The 26,328-nt window shown below is 48.4% G+C and overlaps 17 protein-coding genes across 17 annotated transcripts; 9 read left to right on the forward strand and 8 right to left on the reverse strand.

Moving 5' to 3' along the window:
* Positions 1-52: 52 nt before the first annotated feature.
* B9G98_02845 (26S proteasome regulatory subunit RPN1) lies at positions 53-2,938 on the reverse strand (the record flags this gene model as incomplete). The annotated part of the gene is made up of 1 exon (XM_024809402.1): positions 53-2,938. The coding sequence occupies one exon, from the start codon at positions 2,936-2,938 to the stop codon at positions 53-55; it is 2,886 nt and encodes a 961-aa protein (XP_024665170.1).
* An 85-nt stretch (positions 2,939-3,023) lies between these two features.
* Positions 3,024-3,677, forward strand: B9G98_02846 (3-hydroxyanthranilate 3,4-dioxygenase; the record flags this gene model as incomplete). The annotated part of the gene is made up of 1 exon (XM_024809403.1): positions 3,024-3,677. The coding sequence occupies one exon, from the start codon at positions 3,024-3,026 to the stop codon at positions 3,675-3,677; it is 654 nt and encodes a 217-aa protein (XP_024665171.1).
* Positions 3,678-3,853: 176 nt separating this feature from the next.
* On the forward strand, positions 3,854-5,338 carry B9G98_02847 (Serine/threonine-protein kinase svkA; the record flags this gene model as incomplete). Its single annotated transcript, XM_024809404.1, has 1 exon — positions 3,854-5,338. The coding sequence occupies one exon, from the start codon at positions 3,854-3,856 to the stop codon at positions 5,336-5,338; it is 1,485 nt and encodes a 494-aa protein (XP_024665172.1).
* Positions 5,339-5,382: 44 nt separating this feature from the next.
* On the reverse strand, positions 5,383-7,773 carry B9G98_02848 (putative dipeptidyl-aminopeptidase B; the record flags this gene model as incomplete). The annotated part of the gene is made up of 1 exon (XM_024809405.1): positions 5,383-7,773. The coding sequence occupies one exon, from the start codon at positions 7,771-7,773 to the stop codon at positions 5,383-5,385; it is 2,391 nt and encodes a 796-aa protein (XP_024665173.1).
* Positions 7,774-8,132: 359 nt separating this feature from the next.
* B9G98_02849 (Mitogen-activated protein kinase SLT2/MPK1) lies at positions 8,133-9,317 on the reverse strand (the record flags this gene model as incomplete). The annotated part of the gene is made up of 1 exon (XM_024809406.1): positions 8,133-9,317. One exon carries the CDS (start codon positions 9,315-9,317, stop codon positions 8,133-8,135), a length of 1,185 nt encoding a protein of 394 aa, XP_024665174.1.
* Positions 9,318-10,545: 1,228 nt separating this feature from the next.
* Positions 10,546-11,319, forward strand: B9G98_02850 (Pre-rRNA-processing protein PNO1; the record flags this gene model as incomplete). The annotated part of the gene is made up of 1 exon (XM_024809407.1): positions 10,546-11,319. One exon carries the CDS (start codon positions 10,546-10,548, stop codon positions 11,317-11,319), a length of 774 nt encoding a protein of 257 aa, XP_024665175.1.
* A 63-nt stretch (positions 11,320-11,382) lies between these two features.
* On the reverse strand, positions 11,383-12,534 carry B9G98_02851 (Cell division control protein 73; the record flags this gene model as incomplete). The annotated part of the gene is made up of 1 exon (XM_024809408.1): positions 11,383-12,534. The coding sequence occupies one exon, from the start codon at positions 12,532-12,534 to the stop codon at positions 11,383-11,385; it is 1,152 nt and encodes a 383-aa protein (XP_024665176.1).
* A 202-nt stretch (positions 12,535-12,736) lies between these two features.
* Positions 12,737-13,456, reverse strand: B9G98_02852 (Protein STD1; the record flags this gene model as incomplete). Its single annotated transcript, XM_024809409.1, has 1 exon — positions 12,737-13,456. One exon carries the CDS (start codon positions 13,454-13,456, stop codon positions 12,737-12,739), a length of 720 nt encoding a protein of 239 aa, XP_024665177.1.
* Positions 13,457-14,091: 635 nt separating this feature from the next.
* Positions 14,092-14,691, forward strand: B9G98_02853 (NADH dehydrogenase [ubiquinone] 1 beta subcomplex subunit 7; the record flags this gene model as incomplete). The annotated part of the gene is made up of 2 exons (XM_024809410.1): positions 14,092-14,108; positions 14,271-14,691. 2 exons carry the CDS (start codon positions 14,092-14,094, stop codon positions 14,689-14,691), a joined length of 438 nt encoding a protein of 145 aa, XP_024665178.1.
* A 319-nt stretch (positions 14,692-15,010) lies between these two features.
* B9G98_02854 (Biofilm regulator 1) lies at positions 15,011-16,243 on the reverse strand (the record flags this gene model as incomplete). The annotated part of the gene is made up of 1 exon (XM_024809411.1): positions 15,011-16,243. The coding sequence occupies one exon, from the start codon at positions 16,241-16,243 to the stop codon at positions 15,011-15,013; it is 1,233 nt and encodes a 410-aa protein (XP_024665179.1).
* A 555-nt stretch (positions 16,244-16,798) lies between these two features.
* B9G98_02855 (putative V-type proton ATPase proteolipid subunit) lies at positions 16,799-17,398 on the forward strand (the record flags this gene model as incomplete). Its single annotated transcript, XM_024809412.1, has 1 exon — positions 16,799-17,398. One exon carries the CDS (start codon positions 16,799-16,801, stop codon positions 17,396-17,398), a length of 600 nt encoding a protein of 199 aa, XP_024665180.1.
* A 68-nt stretch (positions 17,399-17,466) lies between these two features.
* B9G98_02856 (DNA-directed RNA polymerases I, II, and III subunit RPABC3) lies at positions 17,467-17,892 on the reverse strand (the record flags this gene model as incomplete). The annotated part of the gene is made up of 1 exon (XM_024809413.1): positions 17,467-17,892. The coding sequence occupies one exon, from the start codon at positions 17,890-17,892 to the stop codon at positions 17,467-17,469; it is 426 nt and encodes a 141-aa protein (XP_024665181.1).
* A 318-nt stretch (positions 17,893-18,210) lies between these two features.
* On the forward strand, positions 18,211-19,704 carry B9G98_02857 (GPI mannosyltransferase 4; the record flags this gene model as incomplete). The annotated part of the gene is made up of 1 exon (XM_024809414.1): positions 18,211-19,704. One exon carries the CDS (start codon positions 18,211-18,213, stop codon positions 19,702-19,704), a length of 1,494 nt encoding a protein of 497 aa, XP_024665182.1.
* A 44-nt stretch (positions 19,705-19,748) lies between these two features.
* On the reverse strand, positions 19,749-20,948 carry B9G98_02858 (Histidinol-phosphate aminotransferase; the record flags this gene model as incomplete). The annotated part of the gene is made up of 1 exon (XM_024809415.1): positions 19,749-20,948. The coding sequence occupies one exon, from the start codon at positions 20,946-20,948 to the stop codon at positions 19,749-19,751; it is 1,200 nt and encodes a 399-aa protein (XP_024665183.1).
* Positions 20,949-21,127: 179 nt separating this feature from the next.
* On the forward strand, positions 21,128-24,928 carry B9G98_02859 (Nucleoporin AMO1; the record flags this gene model as incomplete). Its single annotated transcript, XM_024809416.1, has 1 exon — positions 21,128-24,928. One exon carries the CDS (start codon positions 21,128-21,130, stop codon positions 24,926-24,928), a length of 3,801 nt encoding a protein of 1,266 aa, XP_024665184.1.
* A 56-nt stretch (positions 24,929-24,984) lies between these two features.
* On the forward strand, positions 24,985-25,251 carry B9G98_02860 (Mitochondrial import inner membrane translocase subunit TIM8; the record flags this gene model as incomplete). The annotated part of the gene is made up of 1 exon (XM_024809417.1): positions 24,985-25,251. The coding sequence occupies one exon, from the start codon at positions 24,985-24,987 to the stop codon at positions 25,249-25,251; it is 267 nt and encodes an 88-aa protein (XP_024665185.1).
* A 92-nt stretch (positions 25,252-25,343) lies between these two features.
* On the forward strand, positions 25,344-26,326 carry B9G98_02861 (TEL2-interacting protein 2; the record flags this gene model as incomplete). Its single annotated transcript, XM_024809418.1, has 2 exons — positions 25,344-26,284; positions 26,320-26,326. The coding sequence occupies 2 exons, from the start codon at positions 25,344-25,346 to the stop codon at positions 26,324-26,326; spliced, it is 948 nt and encodes a 315-aa protein (XP_024665186.1).
* Positions 26,327-26,328: the final 2 nt, after the last annotated feature.

Consider the following 26,328-nt stretch of genomic DNA (forward strand, 5'->3'; position numbering starts at 1 on the left):
CATTACATCCCTTCTATTACACTATTTTTAATCGAGGCAGCCAGGTATTAGTCTAATTCGCCTCGAAATCAGGGTTCTTTTTAAGAATCACAATGCCTTCCAGAGTCGAGGTGAGCGGTAAGTACTCATCGTCTTCGAGCTCAGCACGTTCGCCAATGGCGAGCAGGACAGGTGTGGTGTGAGTGACCCAACCAGTGATGGTCTTGCGGTTACCCACTTGGCCAACTACGTCAACTGCCTGGCCAACTCTTACATTCACCTTGATGGGCTCAAGATTCTCGTCGACAGTGACCAGCATGCGAGGCTGAATGGCCAACGTCATAAAGTACAGCATCTGAGGACTCTGAGAAAGAATGAACGACTTTGGAGTGAGCAAAGCTACTGCAACGGTCAGAAGGCCACCTAGGGCAACCCGACTGAGATTCAAACGCTCATTGTTAAGTGGGTTCAATGTCAACGTTCCCTTACCGAGGTGCAACAATCCCTGAGCGATGCGAACCATAAACAACGAGTCAGGATCACGCGAGTAGTAGACAGCGAGCTGCCTGAGGAGCTGTGCAATTCTAGCGTTGTTAGTACCAGAACCTACCAGACCCATAGCAAACACTGCATTGGATGCGACCTCGAGGTCGGCGTCATGGGAATAGCGGGACAAGGTCTCGTACACCTTCATTTCAGGGTTGGATGCAGAAACCAAACCCATTGCCAGCGGAACAGCACGACGAATAGGAGCGTCACCATAGTGCATCAAGTGGCCGAAATGACGCATGACCATCTCGGATCCAATTTCCTCACCCATAGCGATAAGCGCCACACCGAGCACACAGAAAGCCTTGACATTTGCCGCTTCTTGTCTATCCTCAGCCTTGTTGAAGTGCTTATCACCCGAACTGGTTTCGGTTTCGATCTCAGTATTAACAGACTCGTTTGCTTCAGAAGCGTCTTGCATCTCAGTATCGTTAGCGTCCTCGGCTCCAGACTCACTCTCATCGCTACCGATGGCAGGCGCACCGGGGGCAATGCCTGCTTCATGAGGAGCGATATCCACCTCTTCGTCCTCGTCTTCGTCGTCCTCATCCTCATCCTCGTAGGGGCGGGTGGAGCATTCACGCAGAAGCTTCTGAATCTGCAAGACGTTACCTGACCCACAGTAAGAACAGATCGTAACAAGAACCTCCAGCATGAGTGCAATGGGGTGCTCGATAACTTTGATAGTCTCGATGATCTCCTCAATCTCGTCTGCCTTGCCCACGTAAAGCAGGCCAAGGCCAAGCACCATGAAACGAGCCCACTTGTCACTGAGCTCTGCAGAAGACCGCTCCAGCAGAGCTTGCATGATTGAAGTAGTAATATCACCATTGGCTGTGCCGACGAAGATCAACCCCAAAGACAGAGCGGCCAAAGACGAAATTTCCATGGACAAATCGGAGTCGACTACCAGAGGAAGCAGTAAATCCGAAAGCTCAGCACGGGGAGAACCAGCATACGCCAAACCCAATCCAATAATTGCAGAGGTCCTAAGAGGATTGCTTTGATTTTCCAAGTATTCACCCAGCAGGGCCAAAGCGGGATCAGTTTCGTCGTGGACACCAGCACTCACGACACCGACACCGAGCAAGGCGCCAGCTTTAATACATTCTTCTGGAGAATATAGATAGTTGTCAAGAACTCCAAGACCTTCAACAACATCCCACATGTGCAATAGTCCCAAAGATGCCACGGAACAGGTCATGCCGGCGTTTTTGGTGTGATAAATCCGAGACTTGTTTTCGGGGTCAGTTTCAATGATCTCATCTTTGCCGTATGCGCAGTTAACAAACCCGTTGACAAAAACAGAAGCAAGGTTCTGTTTCATAGGATCTGGTGTGGACGCAGCTCCAAGTAGCGAATTCTCCAAATAGCTCTTGTAGATATCCTGGGGGTGCTTGGGTTCCTCCAAATTGAGCTCCTTGGCGAGATACGAGAAATACTCGTTGAGCTTGGTGTTCGAAACAACCTCTTGGATCTCACTGTCCTCAGAAGAGAACCATTGACGCTGGCGACCGACGAGCAGTCCCAGCTGTTTGCGTACGAGCTGGTCATCTGTAGCATCGAAAACAGCACGAACCATACGTTCATCGTCGAGTCTAATAGCGAGAGCCAGAGCATCAGGAAGCTTGTTATTCTGCAAATAGATATTGTAGGCAGTCGACAAGCAAACCTCATCATCAGGTGGCGAAAGCAATGGAGCACAGCTCACCAAGTATCGGCCCACACGGGCAAAAGTATTCTCATCCACATACTCAACGATTTTGTCGATGTTTTCAACCTCAAGTAAGAGATCACAAGCATCAGCCTCGGCATTATGCTTCAGGAAAAACGGAACAATCTCAAGGCTCAGATCCAGCAGATCCTTGGTATTCTTGTTTTCGTCAATACGAGAATGGAATTCTTCACCGATTTCAAGAGCCAAATGGCGCATGTATTCGTGTCCCCACTGGCCAAAATCGTCATCACGTCCGGCCAGCAAACGGTACTTTAGCGTGTCATTTGCGCCATCAACGGCCATGCCCAGCACGGATAAAATTGCGGCCAGGTTCACCTTGTTGGCACCTTTGGGCCATTTATCATAAATTGACATGATACGGTCGTAGTGGGGGCGTAAAAACTTGAGTGGTTTAGGCACTGCAGTCATACTAGACGTTGAGGTCCTGATGGCGTTCTTGAGGCGCTCCAGGGCATCAGGGTACAATTTCTCGTTGGACTCGCCCAGAATGTCAACCAGAAGCTCTAGTTCCTCTTTCAACTTTTGATCTTCTTCGCTGAGCTCCTCAACTTCATTCTTGGTTTTCTTGGTTTTCTTGGTAGCATCTTTGCTATCCTTCGGCACCACCGGTTTGGTTGTCGTCTCGTTGGTGGTGGTCATCTGACTAAGTCTCACAGACCAGCGCGTTTCCATGGAATACTGAGGGGTGGTGGCTAAAAGTCCCAATACCCCGATGTGAATCGTAGCTAGCCTTTTCCATTCCGTTCGTCAAAATGAAATGATTGGATTCCGGAAAAGGCCCAGGCAGCTTTTGGGCACCCCCAAGCAGTTTAAACAGATCGGGTTCCACTATGTCAAAACCACGCCATCAGTCTCCATCCTGCAGGATTATTCAATCATGCTTCCCCCGATCAATCTTCAAGCTTGGTTGAAAGAGAACAGACACCTTCTGCAACCTCCAGTAAATAACTACTGTTTGCACCGTGGCAATGGAGCGACGACCATGATTGTGGGCGGGCCCAATGAGCGAACGGACTACCACATCAATGGCACACCTGAATGGTTTTACCAATTGGAGGGTGCAATGACATTGAAGGTTGTCGAGGACGGTGAGTTCAAAGACATTATCATCAGAGAAGGTGAGGTCTTCATGCTCTCACCGAATGTGCCTCATAGCCCTTGTCGCTACGCCAACACTGTCGGTATTGTCGTTGAGCAAGATCGGCCCAAGGGTATGCTGGATTCTCTTCGTTGGTATTGTGAAAAATGTAAAGAGATTGTCTACGAGGTCAGCTTTTATATGGAGGACCTTGGAACCCAAGTGAAAGCAGGTATTGAAGCTTTTGAGAGCGATATGGACGCTCGCACTTGCAAAAACTGTGGAACTGTCGCTCAGATCCGCCCCGAAAAGCCTTCTGCGGCCCCTGTATAAATCTGGTTTCAACCTTCTCGTAGTCCTAGTTTCTTTAAAACAACTTGAGGGTTTCTCCCAGATATAATTTTGTTGTGCCCCGAGGATTTTGCTTTTGCCATTCGACAAGCGAATCAACTCCAATTGCGCGCAATTACACTACATCACTATTCACCTTAACTATAAAATTCCACGCTATGACCGGTCAAGGCTGCTATTTAATTTACGAACGTTTGGGATCTGGATCATTTGGAGAGGTTTACAGAGCTCGCGCCCCATCTGGAGAAGACATAGCCATCAAAACTATCGAGCTAGACTACGAGGATGATGTTGATGTTATTCTGTCAGAGCTCCAGTTTTTAAAAGATATGCGCTCACCCTTTATCACAAATGTGTATAGCGCTTGTATTCAAGACACAGCCCTGTGGATCATGATGGAATACTGTGCTGCTGGATCAGTACACTCTTTTCTAGCTCACTTTGGTGTTTTCAAAGAGGACTGTGCGATGTTTGTTTTGCGGGAAACACTCAAGGGCCTGGATTATATCCATTCTCAAAACAAGGTGCACCGTGATCTCAAAGCCGCAAACATCCTTGTAACTGCTCAAGCAGATATCAAGATCGGAGACTTTGGTGTGGCTGCACAACTTTCTCAAACGCTACCTCAGCGTGCCAGTCTGATGGGCACTCCGTACTGGATGGCCCCTGAAGTTATCAAAGGTCAACCCTATACGAGACCCGTAGACATCTGGTCTTTGGGTATTTTAGCATGGGAGCTAGTTATGGGTACGCCACCGCATTATAATCTTCCGCAACAAAGTGCATTTATTCAAATCGCTAACGGAGATGCGCCACGTCTCCCCCACAGAAGCCCGCGTCGCCCGCATAATGACGGTCCCGCGTTCTCAAGAGTTTATTGCAATCTTGTTCACATGTGCCTTCAAAAGAATCCTAAGGATCGCCCGACCGCAAGCCAGTTCTTGATGGACAAAGTATTTCATCGTGTCACTAAACCGGAGTCGTTTGTTCAGCTGGTGTCCCGTCAAGTGGCCAGACGCAACCGTCATGCAGCCAGAACTCAGCCAAGAATCTTTGACCCTAATGTTCCAACACTTCCACAAGAGGATGTCAATGAGTGGGACTTTAGTGCACCAACTGTAACTGATGAACTGCAGAGAACCCTTGATCGTGTATGGGCGAAACTCCATTTGAGAGCACCGCCAACTCCCATCTCACCTGATGCCGAGAGTGAAAAGCAAGTTTATGGATCGGATGATAACAGCGGAAAAATGGCAATTTCACCTGAAGCCTCACCTGCACTGTCAGTCCCCTCTCCTGGGGCTGTTCCACCGTCGGGATCTGTTGCAGTTACACCAGGAGATGCTCCATCTAAACAAGCCAAAGCAGAACCAAATCAAAATAACAAACCTACAAGTCCACCCTTGTACTCACCTCAAAAGAATCGACCACGCTATGGCAAGTCTAGCAACGAGTATAAACGGGTGTTCGAACCGGCTTTTCGCTCACTACAGCACCGAGCCCGCAAACCCGATGTCTATAACGTTATGGGCAATTTGATATGGTACTGGTTCCAGTTGGATTCTAGTATGCCTGGCTTCTCCCAAGCCGTTCTTCAGGAGCTTTTGCGAGTACTAAACCTCACAAATCCATTGAACAAGTAATAAGTATACAAAATCTATATCAAACATACGAGTATGCTGGAAAATCAAAAATCAAAGTCTGGATTAGAAGCGTGGAAATGTTGTTGCCAAAGCCATTGATCTAAACGGTGATAGACCATCGGGTTCGCGTTATGGAATGAAATGGCGTGGTTGCTGTCTGGATAAAAGTGAAGGTCGTAATTTCCAATCGACTTCTCGTCTAATTGATCAACGAGGCTTAAAGTATTTTGTAGATGGACATTATCATCGCCGGTGCCGTGCATGATCAGGAACCGGGTACATTTGCCCAGAGATGAAACATCTGAAACTGCGGTTGCATTATATCCACGAGGATTCGTTTGAGGAGTATGCATGTACCGTTCCGTATAAATAGAGTCGTAAAACCGGAAATCAGTTACGGGTGCAACGGCAGCACCAAATTTGAAGGTCTCGCCGCCATCCTGTTCCAAGGTCTTGAGGGTCAAATAGCCACCATACGACCAACCCCAAATCGACATAGTTTCCTGAGCAATGTAACGCCTTGCTGAATAGTCCTTGGCCACCGCAATAACGTCATGAGACTCGTAGTGACCAAGCTTGTCACGAACAACCGATCTGAAGTCTACGCCTTTGAAACCTGTTCCTCGTGGGTCAACCGTAACAACCACAGCATTGTGTGTTTCGGCAAAGACGCGCTGGAAATCGAGCGTGAATGTTTTGACCACTTGTTGAGATCCAGGGCCGCCATAGTTGAAGAAAAGCACAGGATGTCTCGTGTATTTTGAAAACGAGGAAGGTCTTATTTCACGAACGTTAACAAACACACCCGGCTCAACTTCAAGCTCGGTATAGATGACCTCGCCCAAATGAAGTTTCTCGACCAGTTCACGCAGCTCGTTGTTTTCTTCAATGAACGGAGCATCAACAATGGTGTTGGCCTCCCATTTGACTACTTTTTGATAAGGAATCGAAGGGCCGTTGTAAGAAATCAATGCATGAGAGCCATCGGAAGTAAAAGACGCAGAAAACACAGCCTCGACATCAGGAGTGACTTGCTCAATTCCGCTCTCAGCGACCAACGAAACCTTGTAAATATGTCGTTCGGTAGATGATCGTTTGGTTGCAACAAAATAAACCTCATTCGTAGCGACGTTAACCTGATAAGATCCTTCTCCCAGCTCCCACTTACCACTAGTGAGAATACGGGTGGGCTCACTAGCATTTGCCGGAGAAAAGTAGGCCAAGTGATTGAATCCATCTACAACAACAGTGTCGATGTACCCATCATACTCACGGCCCCTAGAAGCATCTGCTGGTACGTGAAGCGTATTTTGTGAAATCTCAAACCAGCTACCTTTGCTTTGCAAAGTCCGAACAACGTTGGAGGACGAAGCCTTTGCATCAACAACAGAGATTTCCAAAGTGTCACTGACTCTGTCTGAGCTCTTGACAAGAAGATTTGAATCACCAAGCCAAAGAACCTCGGTGATCAAGCGGTCGTTGAAAGAGGAAACAGAAACTTCGGATGCGTTGTTGGACACTGCATCGTAAAGCCACAAGCTGATCTTTGGATTTATCGTACCGGCTTTGGGGTACTTTATTTCTGAGATCTGGGGATAAAGAAGGGCAGGCGAGCCTGGTGCTTTGTTCATAAACATCTCCAAAGGATAGGTGTGAACGTCGGTTTCGTCCGTCCGTAGATAAGCCAAAAACTGGCCATTTGGCGACCACCACATGACAGAATCTCCACTATAAACCTCTTCTTCGTAGACCCAGTCAGGAATTCCATTGAAAATATTTGCTCCGCCATCAGTAGTTACCTGTATGGTCTCGCCGCTGTCGATGTCTTTGACGTAGATGTTTCTCTCGTGCACAAATGCCACTTTGTTCTCTTTGGGGGAGAACTGTGCAATTGAAAGCATATAGGCATTCTCACCCGGTGCTTTTAAAGGCTCAATTTTGCCTGTGTCAATCTCAATCGACCAGTAGCGGCCAAACACAGACCAGCGCCAATTCGACTGGCGGTTGGTTGATACCAAAGCGTGAGTACGTTGCTTGTTAAGAGTAACATGCTCCACAGTTCTAGCCACCCCATCAATTGTTATAGTAGTGTTGACAATGTGTCGCGCTTCTCTAGCTGGCCATTTAGCAAGGAACCACTCGTCATCGTTGGTCTCCAAGTACTCACCATCAATTCCGTCGGGCAGCCAAGAAATAGCTTTGTGACGCGCTCTATAATCTCCTTTTAATAAAGCGTCTAATGAGACCGAATTTGCAGACGACAAGTCGTCGTGCCAACCACAGTTATTTAGCAGTAAAAATGCTGTCACGCTACAGGACACGAGAAGAACCAGTAGGCTGAGCTGGATTCGCCGGTTGCGGCGCCGTTTCACCAAACCTCGGTCTATTGAAACATTTCCTGCTTCCTGGTCCAGAGCGCTGTAAGTACCAGACATGCCCGCACGAAAAAAGCTAGAATGGAAACCCAAAAAAAACCAGTGCTCACCTGCAGGTGACGTATGTGTAATGGTTCACGAGGCTTAAGTGGGGAAACTATGAGTCCAAAGAAGTCTAATGCAGCTTTTTAAGTACGGAAAATAAAAAACCCAAGGTGGCTAAGAAAGGAAAGAGGCCGAACGTATGTAAAGAACGGGGTATAATAAATGAATGTTTAGAAATTGGTGGATGGTCGGGAGGATGATAATAAATGGCTGGTCAGCGCCATAGTGCATTGAGCGACCAGTTCCAGTTTTGTTTTGTCAAATTTGAGTGAGATATTTTTCGAATTTGAATGTTTTTTTTAGCACATCTCGTCTTACCACGGCTTCGATGTCACTGTAGGCGTCGCATCTACATCGTAATTGTTGAAAGCTGCGGCATCCACTGGCAAGAGAGGTGCGGGAACAAGCTCCGGTGGGGGCTGTTTGATCGGTTGTTGTCGAACGAGGGCCCGGAAGTTCTGCACTTCATCCAGGAGCATCTGTCTCATTTCGTCGATGTCATCGACCTGCTCGAAAGAGAAATCGAAAGGAGCAGCGCATATCGGTTCGTCTTCAGGATCATGCCAAACCCTGAGATAAGGATGCTCGAGCGCCTCGTCGACGCCAATTCGCTCGATAGGATCAAAAGCCAATAAACGTGCCAGCACGTCTAAGGCTTCGGGGTTCGCATCAGGGAAAATAGTCGCAAACGGAATAGGTGGTGCGTAAGGAAGACCTCGCAGATATTCTTGTGCTCTATGGGATCCAATTCGTTGTAACGTATCGTCGTTAGGTGTACCGAGCACCCGCAAGATTCGATTCAATTGGTCAAAAGGCGATTCACCTTTGAAAAACGGCTTTCCTCCCAGCAGTTCTGCCAATATACAGCCTACCGACCATATGTCGATCGCCTTTGTGTAGCTTTGGAAACTCAGCATGATTTCTGGTGCTCTGTACCAGCGAGTTGCAACATATTCTGTGAGAGCGTTGTTTTCTGGAATAAGGTCGATTCCTCTAGCCAGCCCAAAGTCACAAATTTTAACCTCGCAATCTGCATTCACCAATAGGTTGCCCGGCTTCAAGTCCCGATGCAGAACATTCGCCGAGTGGATGTATTTGAGGCCAACCAAGATCTGATAGATGAAACTCTGGTAGTGCTGGTCCGTGAGTGGCTGTTTGGACCGAATTATTTGGTGCAAGTCGCATTCCATCAGCTCCTCGTACAGATACACCTCATTAAAGCTCGCTGGGGTCACAATATCCAGGTCGTATAGGCAAGTGATATTTTTGTGGTTTCTAAAATGAATCAGAAGCTTTATCTCGCGCAATGCTCGCTTGCAGAGAATCTTCTTTGAAAAAATGTTGGTAACCTTCTTGATGGCCACTCCGGGCGAATCAGGACAACTGGCCGAGCAGACAATACCGTATGCGCCACGTCCTAGTTCCCTCGTTAGCTGGAGATGCCTATCAATTGTAAAGTCCTGGTGAAACACCGTGTAAGTGTGTCGTGTGTTGTCCATGGTGATAGGTCGCCGGCTAATGTTGGATTTGAAAGGTGTTTGTCGGCACTATGGGCTGGTCTGAAAATACTGACCTGAAATGGGACAATTAGTGCACCGAGTGTCGTACGCCAAGATCCTTCGTGCAAGGCCAAATAACAGAACCTTTGGGGAAAAAATGTCCCAGTCTTATAGTAGGGCTGACGAGTGTGGCTTAAGTAACGGCTCAGTTCCTGGGAACGGATATTATGCTAGGGTAAATTTTAAGCACGAGCAGGGCGACGGGGCGCGCCAGAAACAGAGTGGGGGATGGAAGATGAGCACTAGTTATAGTTTCTGAGTTTTTTTGTATTGAAACACGACTCTAAGGGCCCCACACGACGGTTTTAGATCTCTATGTACACCTATGGCGGGGTTCTCAAAACGATGAGTTGAAATGCTCGTACAATCGATGCGTGCTGGGTTATTTTTAGCTCTGGGGACGTAAGAACTAGGTTTCGAATTCTGTTGACAGTGCTTTGCTTGGATTTTGGATATCTCCATATAATGGAGTGTTTTAGTGGCGAGTCCCGAGTTTAAGACGTGAAATATCTCTTTTGAAAAAAAGACATGCGGGCAGTACTCCGTCCAAATACGGGGATGCATGAGCCTTGCATGGCTACAGTTATCACATGTCTAATTGTGCCCTTTCAAAACGGGTTCCAGTGCTTGCTTTTCCACAAAAGAATCCGACGGGAGTCTTGTATAGTCCTACTACCTTCACTATTTCCAGTTCGCCAGCGAACAAGGAGGGATATACAACCCCGCGCGATTTGACGATCTCCACAAGCACAGTAAGGTCTCCGTTCGCCGCATTCTTTTACATCGTAGGACCAAAAAACAAGTGATTTTGCGCAAACAAATACATAAGTAATGTGTGCATATAGTCCCTTAGATGTAGTTACCACGATTTTTCCAGTAAAGCTTGTTATCCGTTATAGATGTATCGCTTCAGCTCAGGTAAGATGACGCAGAACTGCAGTAACTACTCGAGGGCTGCGCATGATACTGATTGCATCAGGTCAATGCATACAGAAACGCCTTCAGGCAAACACCAACCAAGTTCGTCTATCGGGATGCGTTGTCTCGGGTAAACCAACGTGATTAGCGTCGGTATCCCAACACCCTTACGAGCACCCCTCTAGGCAAATCTTGGGTTAGTAATCCAGGCTAAAGTAGTTTAGATAATTTTTTTCGATTTTTTTCCAACATGCCTGCACCGACTGCTAAAAAGTCGGTTGAAACATCGCTGTCGAGCGAGCCAGTGGTTGAGATTGGAAATGAAGAACCAGAGGAGGTCGACATGAGCGATGTTATTATCAATGTCTCCACAACCGTGCCTATTGATGTTGATTCGCACGACCGAAAGGACGAGATGGTGGTCGATGCAGAAGGCAAACCAAAGTTTTCCTCAGAGGCTAATAATACAGAAACAATCGACAAGCAGCGTCGGACTATTGCTGTGCCCCCTCACCGGTTTACTCCTCTTAAACAATCGTGGAACAAGGTCTATTTCCCCCTCGTTGATCATCTCAAGCTCCAAGTCAAGATGGACCCTCGCAGGAAGCGGATCCTTATCAGAACGTCTAAAGATACCAAGGATCGTGGTGCGATCCAGAAAGGCTACGACTTTTTGCGGGCCTTCATGCTCGGTTTTGACGTCGATGATGCCACTGCGCTTCTCCGCCTCGACGACTTGTACATTGAAACGTTTGAAATCAAAGATGTCAAGACTTTACAAGGTGACCACTTGAGCCGTGCTATCGGTCGTATTGCTGGTAAAGACGGCAAAACCAAGTTCGCCATTGAAAACGCATCGCGCACCCGTGTTGTTCTTGCCGATTCAAAAATCCATATTCTCGGTGGATTCCACAACATCCGGGTTGCTCGTGAGAGCATCGTCAGCCTTATCCTAGGTGTTCCTCCCGGAAAGATCTACGGCAATCTGCGTATTGTCTCTTCGCGTATGAAAGAACGCTTCTGATTATTTAAATTGCATAATTCAACGTTCAGTAATTATTGTTTGGTTTTTTATCTAGCTACTTTGCTAGCGCTTAACTGGCCATCCCCGAGCAATCATATTAGCCTCTAACCGATCCCAAATACGCTCCACGAGCTCTCGGTCCCGGAAACGGTGGACTCTATCCAGGGTCTCTACTTTTACATTCCACTCTTTCAACTGTTGGGGCATTTGGTCACCTTTATACACCAGAGCAAATCCCAGCACATGGTGGAATAATGTGTTTGGATCAGACCATTTATAGGAGTTGAACTGCCAAGCCTGTCCAGTTGCAAACACCGCGACAACCCGGTTCCAATACTCTGGCTTGAATTTTTCCGTAGAATCCACAACAATAAACCTGAGATTGCCAAGAACAGGCGACTTGCGAGAAATCCGCAGCAAATTGGGCGACCCGGCCTGGCGAAGAACGGGGTCGAATACACCATTTTCCAAAAACTCCTTTACGTTGGCCATATTGATCATACTGGACGGACTTGGGGACAGAAGAATAATAGGGTCTTGGTTTTTACCGGGCTGCAAAGCCGCCTGGGTAGCTCCTGCTGTGCGGGCTTCAGCGGCCGGCCGCTTGGACGAGCTTTTGAAAGGATGGATGATCTCACGATGGCTTTGAGCAGAAACGCCCGAGAAATTAATCTTTTTAGACCCATGGAGAACTGTGTTGTGGTTTGCTAGTTGCTTTTCCTTTTCGTAAATCGCCTTCATGTCTTCAGACATGGGCCGTTTTTCAACCCGTCCGGAGGGAGCAGGGACAGCTGTGGCTTGTGTAGCACCTGCTGCCTCCGATATCGCTGCGCCGCTTGCTGCAACTGCATCGCCTTTGATAAATTCGCTTTCAGCAGAAGAGCCGTCAAGCCACGAGATAAGATCGGTGCGCTCCAAGAATCGCAGATGGCCAATGCCCTGCTCTTCCGCGGCAGAAATGTAGTCAGTGATACCGGCATTTTTATGGACCCATGCAAACCAGGCTGTTTTGACGTCTAAAACACCCCCTTCAACTGTTTCGGACTCAAACCGGGTCGCCTGTTCAAACGGCAGAAAAACCTCACCATCTGGGAGAAGAGCCCTGAGGCCCTGACCAGTTGCAAAGTCTACAACTTCTCCACTGGGACCAGATACTATTTCAACCTTGTGGTTTCCCGCCAAAGCGGTCCGCAGAACCACTAATGGGTCAGACATGGCGATCTCAGAGAATGGGAAGCCAGGAAGGTCGCTACGCTGGTGATGTAATCAACCTCGAGTTCCTACCACCGCCAACCAGCGGCCTGGGCCCCAGAGGAGGAACCGTAGATATAGGGTATTAATGCATTATAAATAAGAGTTATGAAAGCAAAAGACACAACCCGGGGTCACAGAATTAGAGATCGATCCCATTGGCGCCCTAGTCGATCGGATCGACGTCCCAGTTCAGTCCAAGCCGGCGATACAGAGTGGCTTGCACTTTCTGGAAGACCCCCGCTCGCTCTTCCTGAGAGATTCGAATGCTACTTCCCGGGGATAAATAAAATTTGTTGCGTTTCAACTGCCGGAGAGCGCGTTTATAATCGAGACGAACCTGAACCTCGCAGGCCAGATTGAGCAAGTAGTTTTCGATCATGTGTCTCCATTGGGTGAGACTAAGAGTGGTTGTGTTGGCTTCGGCATACGCTGCATCGACTGAAGACCGGGCGATCTGAAGCTTCACGTCGCGGTCGATATTACTTTCAATGTACAGGTTTGAATCAGCCAATATGGTGGCTGCCTGGGCCTTCCCCGCATTAGTGGGCAGGAGGTATGCTTGGTATTCTTTTTGGATAATGCGGGGAAGACAGGGCCATCCCTCCGGCAACTGGTGGAAAATTAGAAGAGACCGGTTGTCGTTGAGCTCCCAGTCTACCAGGTTGCGATCGGTAAACTCTGGGCGGCCTCTTTCCGTGAGATACGAGCCAGTCTCAAAGTGGGCCTTGTCGTAGTAGGGCCGGAAGTCTGTTGGCACGGCTTCGTCGAAGGCAAGGGTGAATTGTGAGTCCCCGAGTTCAGGTTCATCGACGTTCTCAACATGATATACAGTGGTTTTTTCAAAGTCCAGCATAGGAGTGGGTGAAGTTCTAATTGATCCCATCGCAAGCTGTGGTATAACGTTGGAGTTGATTTAGAGCGTAACAATTAGTGCCCTTAGTTAAAAAAAAATGACCTAGAAGCTCAACAAGTTTTTTTCTTCTGGAGTGCAACTTATTTCCTTTAGTTGCGAAAGAGTCTCTTTGGGAAACTGCAAGGGCCCTGTAAGAAAATGTTTTCTTTATATGACTGTGTGCAATGCATGTTCTCCCAGCTCTACGCGGGGTGGGGTAGGGGCCGCCCTGCCAGTTCCAATCGACGATCTACCGATTCTCGGCGAGTAATTCCGCCAAGGTTCTCGGCTGATTTTTTAACAATGCAAGACACACACAGAAAGTTCGACGGAAAACGCTCCATTTAAATCCGTTTCCCGAGTAAAAGCATGCATTTTCACCTACGTCGCCACCCTTCACTATGCGATCGTCATCAGCCAGCCAGAGGTTGCGGGAGGTCCAACAGGAAGCCTGCATGTTATGCATTCAGACCTGGCCGAAGCTTCCCGCGGTCCAATAACGATCTTCGTTGGTGCATAAGCCTTGGCTTCGGCTATTTGGCAATGACAGCCTTATGTTTTGGTGATTTGAGCCCTTTGAGTAGGTACAATGTTAGCAGCACGTGATCGAGAAGCCAATCGCTTCTATGAGTGGCGGAGCGCGGTGGTCTAAAAAACCTTAACCTGCCCGCGGAGACATGATCAAATAATTGTACGTTTAACCTAGTTTGCGGGGACTTGTTGCTCCGTAAATTGGCAGAACCTCTGTGCCCGCACCCTGCTCCTAGTCTGTCAAAAACAAAACTTCAATTCCCAACGTCGTTAGTCGTTCCGAGCGACCTCGGCCCTCGGCGCATGGCTACCTGCTGGACGTCCCAAACTTGGAACAGGTGCATGGTTTGGAGATTCAGAACTGTTGTCTTAACACCCTGATTTTAGTCCAATACCCCTTGGGCCAAGCAAGACCAAGAGTCCCCCGTCGCCAGGTGCGATTTGTCATCACCAACCCAATGGCTCTCAAGGAAATGCCCCCCCTGCTCTCTGAGGCAGAGATGAAGGAACACAAAGTTCCTTTGCAATGGAGAGATCGCTGTGCAGCCTTACTCGTGCCTCTGAACAAGTGCCGTCGTGAGACTGCCTACCTGCCCTGGAAGTGTGAGCAGCTCCGACATGACTACGAGGAGTGCCAGTACATGGACTTCCAGCGCCGAGCCAAGGAGTTCCGCGAGAAGAAAGCGGATGCTTGAGGAATAGCGTGACCCAAAAAATTCCAAAATGCATTTTCTACAAGCGGCGCAGACGATTAGCAGTCTCAAATGCCATTTCCTAGTGCTTTGATCCTTTTCTGCATCCCTAGTAATCACAGGCCGCTCATTTGTCAGTACCTGCTAGACGAGGACGACAATTTCACCAAGTGTCTTATTCACTTCTCGTGGACGCAGCCTCATATAAGGACGGAGAATATATATATATATAGCTGAGATAGGACTAGTACTTTCCAGTTAATCTGTTTAGCCTTTTTTTCTTCTGGCGACATTTATCGCGCGGGTGCAACGATAGTCTTTGCTACCAAACAGGCCGCTTTCGTTGAGAGGCCCTTTCTTTGAGAAGCTCAGTAGCCTCTGCGCTCCCCCATTTTTTAGCAAGCTTAGCATGATAGAGTCCACAAGCATTACATAGGGTGCGCGCACCATCGGGCCCTCTTCTCCACTCAGGAGTCTCTGTGGTGCCACATTCGTGACATTTAGTAGTCTTCCGCTGCTTACGACGACGCTTGTACGCGGATGAACTGCTCAAGATGCTGTTTCCGCTCGTGTATTTTGGATCATCCGATCTGTCGGTTTTGGGCGCAGCGTCAGGGCTGAGCTGCATGGCAGGAAGAGGATGCTGGCCTGGCCCTTGCTGTGGAGGAGCATTATAGCCGTAATACATCGGCGGGGGATAAACCTGGGGCTGAATCATAGAGTGAATCGGTGTTAAAGGCGCAGCACCATGGTTGTACGGGGTGCTGGGTGTAACGGGTGGTGCAGGACCTGCGCTAGAAGAAGATGGCATATAGTTCGTACCATGGGGCGGAAGCCCAAGAATGGGCTTCTGCAACGGCGTTTTGGTAGCTGTGAAGTCCTGGCGCTGCCATTTGAAGTGGTCAAGGCTATTCTGATTGTTACGCGCTGGGATATTCGCACTTAGCGGACGTAAGGGCCCTTCAGGGTGGGCTTTGGGTGTTTTGGGGCTTACCGACGCAGATTCGGAAGCCAATACGCCTATCGCAGACTGTAAAATCTGAAGAAACTTGCGTTTACGGTGATCGTCACCACGAACAGCTACATGGGCATTCTCGAGGTTCTTTTGTATTCGATCGAGAATTTCATCAGCTCCCAAATCATTGCGGACGGAGTTTGTGGGTCCATGCTTGATACTCAATGTGAGTAGTGCTGCTGCTGCATCCACAGATGAAGGAGAAACTGAGCGCTCAATAGAGTGTGTCACGAACGGTTTAGCAGGAGGAGATATAGGAGGCGAATTGAACGCTGCCCGTGCGTTGGGGGGCCCGGAGAAGCGTTTCAGCTCACGACTGTTGGGAGGCTGGTGCGGGCTCGACTCGTCGAACGACTCTGGGCTGGTAAGATTGAGGTCAGGGGACAAACACTTGGGCGCGCGCTCGTCATCTACAGTATCGTAGGCACCAGTTCCACTAGCCTTGCCATGCGCCGAGATACCGCTGATTCTACAGGAAACAGTGTGACTTGCCTGTTTTCCGGGGTCCTGGCTAGATGCGCTTAGAGAAGGATCTGGCATTGAAATCTTTAGAGGCATTGCACTGTATTTATTCGCTTTCAATCTGGTTTATAGATCAGCAGAGTTGTGGTAAAGTCAAACTAGGGATATAGCAAGATGTCACGCTTGAAGGATAACTACAAAATGCTGCATGATGCATTTTTGATGCAGCAGTCTGCCTGTCTTCGACCGTTACGGGGTACCCAAAAAGATCGGAGGAATCCTAATGGATGAATAAAAGTCGCTTAACATCTATTCTCTGAAATAAGACGTTTTCAGCTGTACAATTGATGCTATTCTAGCTCCACAAGAAATCCTCCTGCAGCCGTCATAGATAGACGTCAGGAGGTCTGGCAACGTAAGAGCGGACCAGATAAAGGGTGGCAGCAACTTTGAGCTAATCCACCATCGTATCCTTAAGATCACCTTAGTTAAAGTTTGAGCTGATGGGAAGCGCCTATACCTTGGTAGGTTATTCCTCCGAGCCGTTCTCGCACCCTCCGGCCATCTCCCAACCCTTCCGGAGCGCTCAAGACAGGGTGCTTATCCAATCCGGCATCTCAGCGCCAAAACCAAATGTCGAAAGTGGTCACCTTGCTAGGTGCCACGGCGCTAACTGCCAGTGTTGTTGGCGGGTACATGCTATTCACAGGCCAAGGCGAACAGTTTAATGTTGGTCACTTTCTCATGACGCAGTCTCCGTATATGTGGGCCCTTTTGGGAATCGCCCTGTGTGCTGGTCTCTCGATTGCGGGCGCTGCTTGGGGCATTTTCATTTCGGGCACCAGTATTTTGGGTGCCGGTGTCAAGGTACCGCGAATTACTACCAAAAATCTTATTTCCATTATTTTCTGCGAGGTTGTTGCCATCTACGGCTTGATTATGGCGATCGTTTTCTCATCTAAGCTCACCGTCGCGGAGCCGGCGAACCTGTACTCGAAAGAAAATCTCTACACAGGCTATGCACTATTCTGGGCCGGCACCACAGTTGGCTTGGCCAATCTCATCTGTGGCGTGTCTGTTGGTGTCACGGGTGCGACGGTGGCCATTTCCGATGCAGCGGACCCCAGCCTGTTTGTCAAGATCCTGGTTATCGAGATTTTCGGATCGATTTTAGGACTGTTTGGGCTAATTGTCGGCTTGTTAATGTCCGGCAGTGCGGCTGAGTTCTCGTAGACTATAACTATATTATTGGCTTCCTAGCCGCTGAAAAAGCCCGTCAGGAAGTTTTAGGGTCCCATCCACTAGCGACGGATCAGCAAATAAATATGCTCCTGCTTCAAAGAAGAAAGATGGCGGTGGCTGCCTTCAAGGCACATCAACAACCCGCCGAACGAAACATACATGGCGAGCTTGTCGCCGCCTGCCTCGGTGAACTTGTAAACTGTGCCATACATAACATACTGGTACTCGTCGGCGAGACTGGATTCGTTTGCCCGGGGCGGCCGCCAGCTTTTGGAGGCAGGGGCCTCGCCGTCCAGCGACAAGGAGCTAGCTAGAGCCACGGTCAGTGTCTCGCCAACCTGAACTGGAAACAGTTCAGTGTTGATATCCAAAGTAAGAGCAATGTCTGCGGTAGTGGTACACTGCGCCTGGATACGGGCGACACGGTCGTAACGGGCGCTGTCGAGCTGTTCAACCCGGAACAGATCGCTGAACAGAGTCGACATTATACGAAAAAAATCTTAATCATCGGCCGTCTGTATACTGGATTTCTCCCAACACTCGGCTAACACCCCCCTTCGCTGAAAAGTTTCGGGCCTCCTCCGCATTTTGCCGGCACCCGTCCCAAGATAGCGTTTCGGATAAAGTCGGGCTTGGTTAGCTTCTTACCCGTCAATTTTCGGCAACCTAACTCAAACCCTGGCGTGTTTGCCAACCCATGTGATGCCTTCAAGCCCCTTCATTCTTTACTAAGGAAATTTGGGCAAGCAGCTTGCTCTATAAACTCACAGGCAGATCGTAGGTGAAATTTCCATCCAAACTCGATGCCACGTCTCACGTTTCAATCCCGAAGAATTTGGCGCGGGATTTTCACGGTTTCATTTATACTCCGCGCATATCTCACGTTCCAAAACTCTTATCTCCATCCTGATGAGCACGTTCAAGGTCCTGAAGTGATTGCCAATGGCTACTTTGGTTGGGCGGCGCAGTTCCCCTGGGAATTCACCTCAGATAATCCAATTCGAAGCATGGTGCCGCTGTGGATGGTTTACGGTATTCCTATGTCATTCTTTTCGGGTAGCACGTCCCCGCTGCATGTGCTGTACGCCATCCGGATTATTTTAACGTTGCTAACTTGGGTGCTCACGGACATGGCCGTGGACCGTCTGTCAAAATTCGATACCGACAAACTGCGGAGCCTCATTTTTGTTTCGACTTCGTACGTCACAATGACCTACCAAGCGCACACGCTGTCCAATGGTCTGGAGACCATCTTGCTACTTTGGTGTTTGGTAATTATCCACGAGTTCAAAGTAACAAACACAAACACGCTTGATAGGCAGTACGATTCTCTTTTGTTGGGCTTTTTGTTGGCTCTTGGTGTGTTTAATCGCCCCACGTTCTTGGGATTCCTCGTGCTCCCCAGCATACAGCTTTTCAACTTCTTCATCCGTCACCCCGGTAGTCTGCTCACCTGCGTTTTTGCTGGTGTGGCTTCCAGTATGTTGTTTATCTATATTGACACCCTGCTCTATGCTCATGACGACTGGGTCATCGCCCCATTGAACAATGTTAGATACAACTTGCTGTCAACTAATTTGTCTATGCACGGTCTGCACCCTCGCTATTTCCATTTGCTTGTGAATTTACCTGCACTAATTGGGCCTGGTATATTGCTGATTGAGCCCGGTACATCATTGTCTATGCTGTCGGCGGTCTCAGGCCTCGTCTCGTTATCTTTATTCCCTCACCAAGAGGCTCGCTTCTTGATCCCTTTAATTCCTCTGCTCTGTATGAACATGGATTTCCGTCGGTTCTCTGCCCGCTTCCAGAAAATTTTGCTTGTTTTGTGGCTAGCATTCAACCTAGTGATGAGTTTTATTCTCGGAGTTTATCACCAGGGCGGCGTGATTCCGGCCCAAACAGAGTTACGGAAATACCCGCTGCCGAGCACCGTTATCTGGTGGAAAACCTACGTTCCGCCTTTGTGGCTCACCGGATTACAGCATGATGAAGTCAAATACGTCAGTGTTGAAAAGTCCGGTGTTGAATCGGTTTCCACAGCCCTAGAACCAGCAAACAAGTCAATGGTTGTTATCGACGTGCAAGGGCTCAGTCAGGACGTATTTGACGATGTTTTGTCTCGCACTTCCGGTACCACTTATGTCGTTGCACCTCTAGGATCAAAAGTTGAAAAAGGTGAGCTGATTTGGAAACACAACCAGCACATCTCGTTCGACAACGGTGGCTTGTTCTCAAGCATGCGAGGTCTCGGTATTTGGGAAGTCAAAAAGTCTATTTTATCACGTATCTTATGAGTTTTCTAATGCCCGCAGATACATCCTGTATATATATTTTCAGTCTATTCTGAAAGGGCCTCTTCGAGGACTTGAATAACTGTATCGTTTTCATCTTTGGTTCCAATCGAAATACGCAAGCACCCCACGCAGTTCAGCTCATTGCCGCGGTAGCGGACAACCACTTGCTTTGTCTCTGCGAGAAGCTTGTATATTTTGAGGGCGTGCTCGTTCGAAGGCACACCGCCGGCTTTGTCGAGCACTTGCACCATGACGAAATTAGCGTCCAAGCCACCAACGATTTTACCGAGACCGTCAATCTTAGGGAGCTCGGCAACCATACGGGCGCGTTCGGCAACAATCTGAGCAACACCATCACGCATAATCTTGATACTTGCCGGCGACAAAGCTCGACGAGCCAGCTCAGCCGTGATAGAGGAGATGTTGTAGGGTGCTTTCATAGAATTGAGCGCAATTGCAAGATTTTCATGAGCAAAAGTGACTCCGCAACGCAGTCCAGCTAATCCAAACGATTTTGACAGAGTTTGCAACACAGCCAAGCGTTCATTTTCTGTAACCAAGGTTGCACAGGATGGACCGCTAAAATCAACATAGGCTTCGTCAACAACTACAACACCACCGGTCCATGCCCGGGTAATTTTCAGAATATCATCCATTTTGAGCAGCTTGCCAGTCGGATTGCCCGGGGAGCACGCAAGAGCCATTTTGATTGTCGGATCAGCTTGGAGTTTCTCGATGATCTTGTCCGTTTGCAGGTCAAAATTCTCGTCAAGTGGCACAGATACAACGCTTAGATCGTTGATATCAGCACTCACCTTGTACATACCATAGGTTGGCGGACAAATAAGGATTTTATCGGTGCCCGGCCGACACAGAGCTCGCTGCAATGCATCAATTGATTCATCACTCCCTACGCCGAGACAAATATTCTGAGGAGCCAAGCTGGCAGGCAGTCCAGATTTTGCAGCCTCTGCATTGCGCAAGTTGCACAAAAGCTGTTTGACATCAACCAAATGGGGGTCCGGATATCGGTTTAGATCCAGGCGCTTTTCAGCCTCTGAAAGGTCGCTAACCGCCGTCACGCTTGTATTCTCGTTGGCATCCAAAAGAATACCGACCTTGTAGTCATCTCTCGCACATCTGTACGGCACAAGTTTCCGAATATTCGGTCTTAGCAGATCTGTAACTGACATGTTTCTAACTATCTCTGACTCACATCCGCTTGATAGCTGCAGTAACTGCATGACCCGGGTAACGGCTGTTTTGATTAAAGCGGACACAAATCAACAAATTAGAATCAAATAACCGATATGTAAAAATGGTATCAGGGTGATTGTAGCGTTCGATTGCTAGAATCAATGACCTGGACAAAAAAGTCTAATCAGTTTGTCGGGCCTATCTGGAAACCTGCAAATAAACCCCCATGAACCACCTTGCAATAATACGTCTATTCTACTACACTCAAGGTTTCGAAGCTAATTCCTGCCAGTTACAGACACTCGAAATATCTCGAGTCCCCAGTGTTGCTGACATCAACATGGAAGAGAAAGAGACGGACGATTGGGCATTTCGAAAGCTTGGACCAGAGGCTGGAGTGCCGGTTGTAGAAAGATACGACGAGGTACCTCAGGAACGTGTGAACTTGTTTGATATTTCCAACGGGGACAGCGAAACAGCTCTATTTGCCGCGGCTGGCTCCAAAGCGGTTGTGGTAGGCAAGGCTGAGGCACTGTACCAAAAGCTGGCGATCAATTCGGAGCTTGAGACAAGATCTATTCCTGTAAGCAACCCCCTTTTTGTTCAAATTCTTGCGAATGCTTCACAGATTGCTGTATACGATCAGCAAAACGAATTAACCCTTTTTGGCGCTGACGGAACAAAACAATGGTCCTCCACAATTGAGGGTATCACACAGCTTGAAAAACACCCTAGCCAAGCGAGTCTAGCTTATATTTGCAATGGCAACGCGTTTTTACTTACCGATTCGGTCACCCAGAAGCTCGGTGAAGCCAAGAGGCTTTGTTTTGATAGCGAAGGCAATGCTGTTCTGGGCACTGATTCATCGATCATGTTCGGATCTTCAACGGTAAACTTGCCGAAAGAAGGCGTTTTGGTTTATTTACAGTCCGCTGGATCTAGTATCTTGGCAGTAATCTCGGAAGATGATGAGTATACAGCCTTTCTTTATACAAGCGGATCGTGGGTAGATATTCCAGATGCTTGTCCCCCATTTGGTGATGATAGTAGATATTTGACATGGTACAGTGGAGCCGTTGCTAAGTGGATTGGAAATGATCTCTCAGTTCTTGTTGCCAGCGCCTCCCAGTCTTCGGATATGCTTTTAGCTACCTCATCAGAGATTTTGAGTCCCTCAGAAGACGCAGATAAGGCTTCTATGCCATTTACAGAGGATGAGACGTCTCCCGTTGGTGCTGCAACTTATACTGGAAGCTCTCTGGCTCCACCCAAAGGTTTTGCTGGCGTTGAAGAGTTGGCGCCGATGCCGATTTGGATGGTGCTAACTAACGAGGGCTTTGTTACTGGCTGGGCTATTTTATCACGTGAAGCTATCAAATCAGGAGCCACGCTATCGACTAATTTCTCAATCACTGCCACGTTGAATCCCCAAGCTAAACTGTCCATTGAGAATACTGCTTCAGAGCTGGCCTCTGAAGAAGTTGTTGACCCCGACTTGTTAAGTGGGTTGTCAGTGTCCACAGGCGCATCTAAGGCGCAACCAACTGTTGAACAAAAAGAGTCGGCCGCAAAGGAGGCTGCAGCTGAAAGTTCTGAAGCAGATAAAAAGGAGCCAGAGATCGCAGCGACGTCCTCCGTAAATCAGAGCTCGCTATTTGGTGCTGTTCCTTCGTCTTTCGGCTCTTCTTGGGGTTCTTCTAGTGCGTTTGGCAGCAAGCAGCCAAGCTCTGCTCCTAAAATGCAGTTCAATTTCTCCTCTTCAAGTCAGCCTGTTGCACCTAGCCCGTCGTTTTCGTTCGGTAAACCTGACACCAAGGAATCTCCGTTTGGTGCACTTGCTGGTAAGAGTGTTTTTACTTCGGATACAAGCTCTCCATTTGCTTCTTTACAAAGTAACAGGCCGAATGCTTTGGATACCAACACAGAGTCTCCGTTTGCCTCGGTAACAAATAATGAGTCCGCTAAACCAAAGTCGATTTTCAATCTTGACAGCAGTCAGAAGAAGGAAAACGAGAATCCTTTTGGCAAGTTGAAAACTCCAGAGACTAGCATATTTGGCCAATCTGCCGGAGGAGATCAAAAGAGTGTTTTTGGCCAGCCCCAGGGAGAAGGACTGAAGAGTATTTCTTGTAAACCTGAAGAGCAAAAGAGTATTTTCGGTAAACCTGAAGAGCAAAAGAGCATTTTTGGTAAGCCTACGGAAGAGCAGAAGAGCCTCTTTGGCAAGCCTCAGGCAGAAGAACAGAAAAGCGTTTTTGGCAAACCTGCAGAAGAGCAAAGGAGCTTTTTCGATCAGCCTACGGGAGAAAAAAAGAGTATTTTCGGTAAACCTGAAGAGCAAAAGAGCTTTTTCGGTAAACCTGAAGGACAAAAGAGTCTTTTTGGTAAACCGGAAGAACAAAAGAGCATTGTTGGGAAACCTGCGAGAGAGCAAAAGAGCCTTTTCGGTCAGCCTACGGGGGAACAAAGGAGTCTTTTTGGCAACCCTGCGGAGGAGCAAAAGAGTCTTTTTGGTAAACCTGAGGAGCAAAAGAGTCTCTTTGGTGAACCTGCGGACGAGCCGAAGAGTCTTTTCGGAAAGCAACCTGGCGAAGAACCAAAGAGTCTGTTCGGCGGGCCATCATATGAGCAGCCCAAGAGCCTTTTCGGGAAAGCAGCCGGAGACCCGCCAAAAAGTTTGTTTGGCCAGCCCTCTGGAGAACAGCAAGAGACTGTCCTTGGCAAGCCCGCTGGAGAAACCAAAAGCCTCTTCGGGAAACCCGAGATTGATGCTAAGGGCCTGTTCAGTGAGCCAGTTTCGTCAGATAAAACGCAAGCCAGCCTCGATTTAGGTGGTCTTGGAGAGGCACTAAATGACATGCCTTTTCCAAAACTCACTATTAATGATAGTCCGCTTCCTAAGGCAGAGGCGACAAATGCCGATCATGAAACTCAAACTCGGCCGTCCGGTATCGAGCCAGTTGCAGCACCAGATCTCGACGAGGACTCAGAAGCGACAGAATCTGAGAGCGAAGTTGAAGATGGCGAAATTGACTACAGCTTGGAAGAGAGCTTTGCTGACGAGGACGGTAGCGATCTCACTGGGAGCGAGTCTGTGGTTTCTCTCAGCGTTTCTGAATCGGTACCTGCGTCTGAACCTGAAGCGATTCAGACCAGTGCAATTGAAGAACCTTTAGTCAGTGTTGATGCAGAGGGATTCTCGGAATATGAAGAAGTTTTGGATCCTAATGAGATAACTTACGCAGAGTTTCCACCCGAGGATGAAGAATTGCTCGAATTTTCGGTCCCCGAGCCTGTGGCACCTCTTTCAGATTTGGACAGTGCTTATGCTGAAACAAATCAGCTTTTCCAAGTTCTCGACTACAATCTACAAGTGCTTGAAAATCTCACTGCTAGAGTCAAAAACCAAAACCAGCTCTCAGGTACGCCTGACCTTTTAGACTTTGAAAAGTGGACGTTGGAAAGCATTCCGAAACTTGCGTCGGTTGTCACCTCGTTGTCCGAAACCGTCAAGAACGAACAAGTGAGCGATGAACAACTTCAGTCGGCCGGTAAGCTTCGTCAAGGACTTGAGGAGAGCTTTGTGGATATCAATGAGGTTGCAGAGTCCCTAGTATTTATGCGGCGAGATCTGGGCTCCCAGGCCCAACGTAGGCGGCCTCTGCCATTCACTGCTGCCAAGCTGCAACGCCACATGCGGGATCAGTTGGAGACGGTTCATACGAAACTCAAGCAGTGCGAGGCGTCTATCTTAAATTTGAAGGCCAAGCAAAACCCGCCCCGCGTTGCCGATATCAATGTTGCTATGGATGTTGTCGAAGCCCAAGTGAACAAGCTGTCTAATGTAGTTGGCAGCCTCGGTTCCCGTCAGAAGCAGTCTTTGGGCGCGGCAGATATCAGTGCGTACTCAGCATCTATTTTAGGGCTCTCCGAAATGAAAGAGTACGACGAGGTGTTTGTGGACCAGCAAAGGCAACGTAAATTCATCGAAAAGGTCGGCGCCTCACTACGAAATAGAACTCTATAGGCATCTCGGGTTTAAATGTTAAATTTCACAGCCCTCCACATTAATCATCCTCCAAAATGTCATCTGCTGATCTGCGAGCAATTTCTCAACTGGACGAAGCCTCGCGAAAGGATATCGCTCAGTGGGTGGAGAACGAAATGGCCCAAGCCAAGCTCCGCTCGACGATCCACAATTTCACCGAGATCTGCTTCCGCAAGTGCGTGACTTCGATCGGTACTCAGACATTGGCCAAAACAGAAGAGCTGTGCTTGCAAAACTGCCTCAACCGGTTCTTGGACACTAACTCAGCTATTGTCAAGCTGATTCAAGAGCAAAATAAGTAAATGTTTGGTTTCGACTTTCTGTATAGATTTATTAACTTTCCATGACTGATCACTCTTACCCACCACTCTTCCTGACCGGAGACTGACGCAAAATGGATCTCAAGCAGTATGAAGAAAAGCTTGTGAGTAGTTTGGGCAGTTTCGATGATTTGCAGAGTGTCGTGGACGAAATGCCCAGTACATATAGTGCATTGGCCAAGGCGCTGTACTATATTTTCCAAACCGAGTTCCTGCCCAAATTGAAAGTGAGTGCGGAGAACGAAACGGCAATCGTAGCTGAAATCAAACAAAAGTTCCCAAAAAATGCCAAAGTAACGGCTGCCGGTCATGCAATGATCAGCGCTAGCGACAACGGCGAATTGACATTTGGAGGGCAAGAAAAGACAGCGCTACCAACATGGCTTTTGAGGGGCCTTGTCGATTACAGCTCGGCTGAGTCCTGGCCCGTGTTTATTCCTGCGACACTTACGCTACTTGACTCACCTGAGATCGCCTTGAGAGCTCAAGGTTGTCTGGCTGCCAAGTCAATAGCTGAAAAGTACAAAGCCAAACTCGAGACGTCTGGATTGCGTCCTCTATTCCAAGAAGCAATCAAATCTTGTTTGCATTATCTCCCGCCCTCCTCCAAGGCTGAAGAAACTATGCTGATTGAGCGACCGGCGGTTGTGAGTCTTCTTGCCCTGGCGACAAACAACCAGGAACTAGATGCAGTTATGAGAGAAGGCCCACTAAGAGCATTCAGATACACACAACAAAACGTGAAGCTCATTATTTATTTACTCGACCTCGTGCGCACAGTAGCCGATCGGTTGGGGCCTCGAACGATTATCCACTTGAAGGAATTAATACATATTTTTATGGCGATTCTGGCAGACCCGTATATTGATACCAGTCCGGAGCTTGTGGAGGCCGCTTGCTCGACCATGAGCAGCGTGCTATTGAGACACTGTGCCCCGCGGATGCCCAACTATCGCTACGACGTGCTCTATGCACTGGCCAAGGCCAAGGTTTTGCAGAGCCCATACTTTGACGAGTTTGTCGCCAGCTGCGGCATTACGGCGGACCAAGTGGCTGAAA

The sequence above is a fragment of the Wickerhamiella sorbophila genome, assembly GCF_002251995.1.
Source record: "Wickerhamiella sorbophila strain DS02 chromosome Unknown contig3, whole genome shotgun sequence".
NCBI lineage: Eukaryota > Fungi > Ascomycota > Dipodascomycetes > Dipodascales > Trichomonascaceae > Wickerhamiella > Wickerhamiella sorbophila.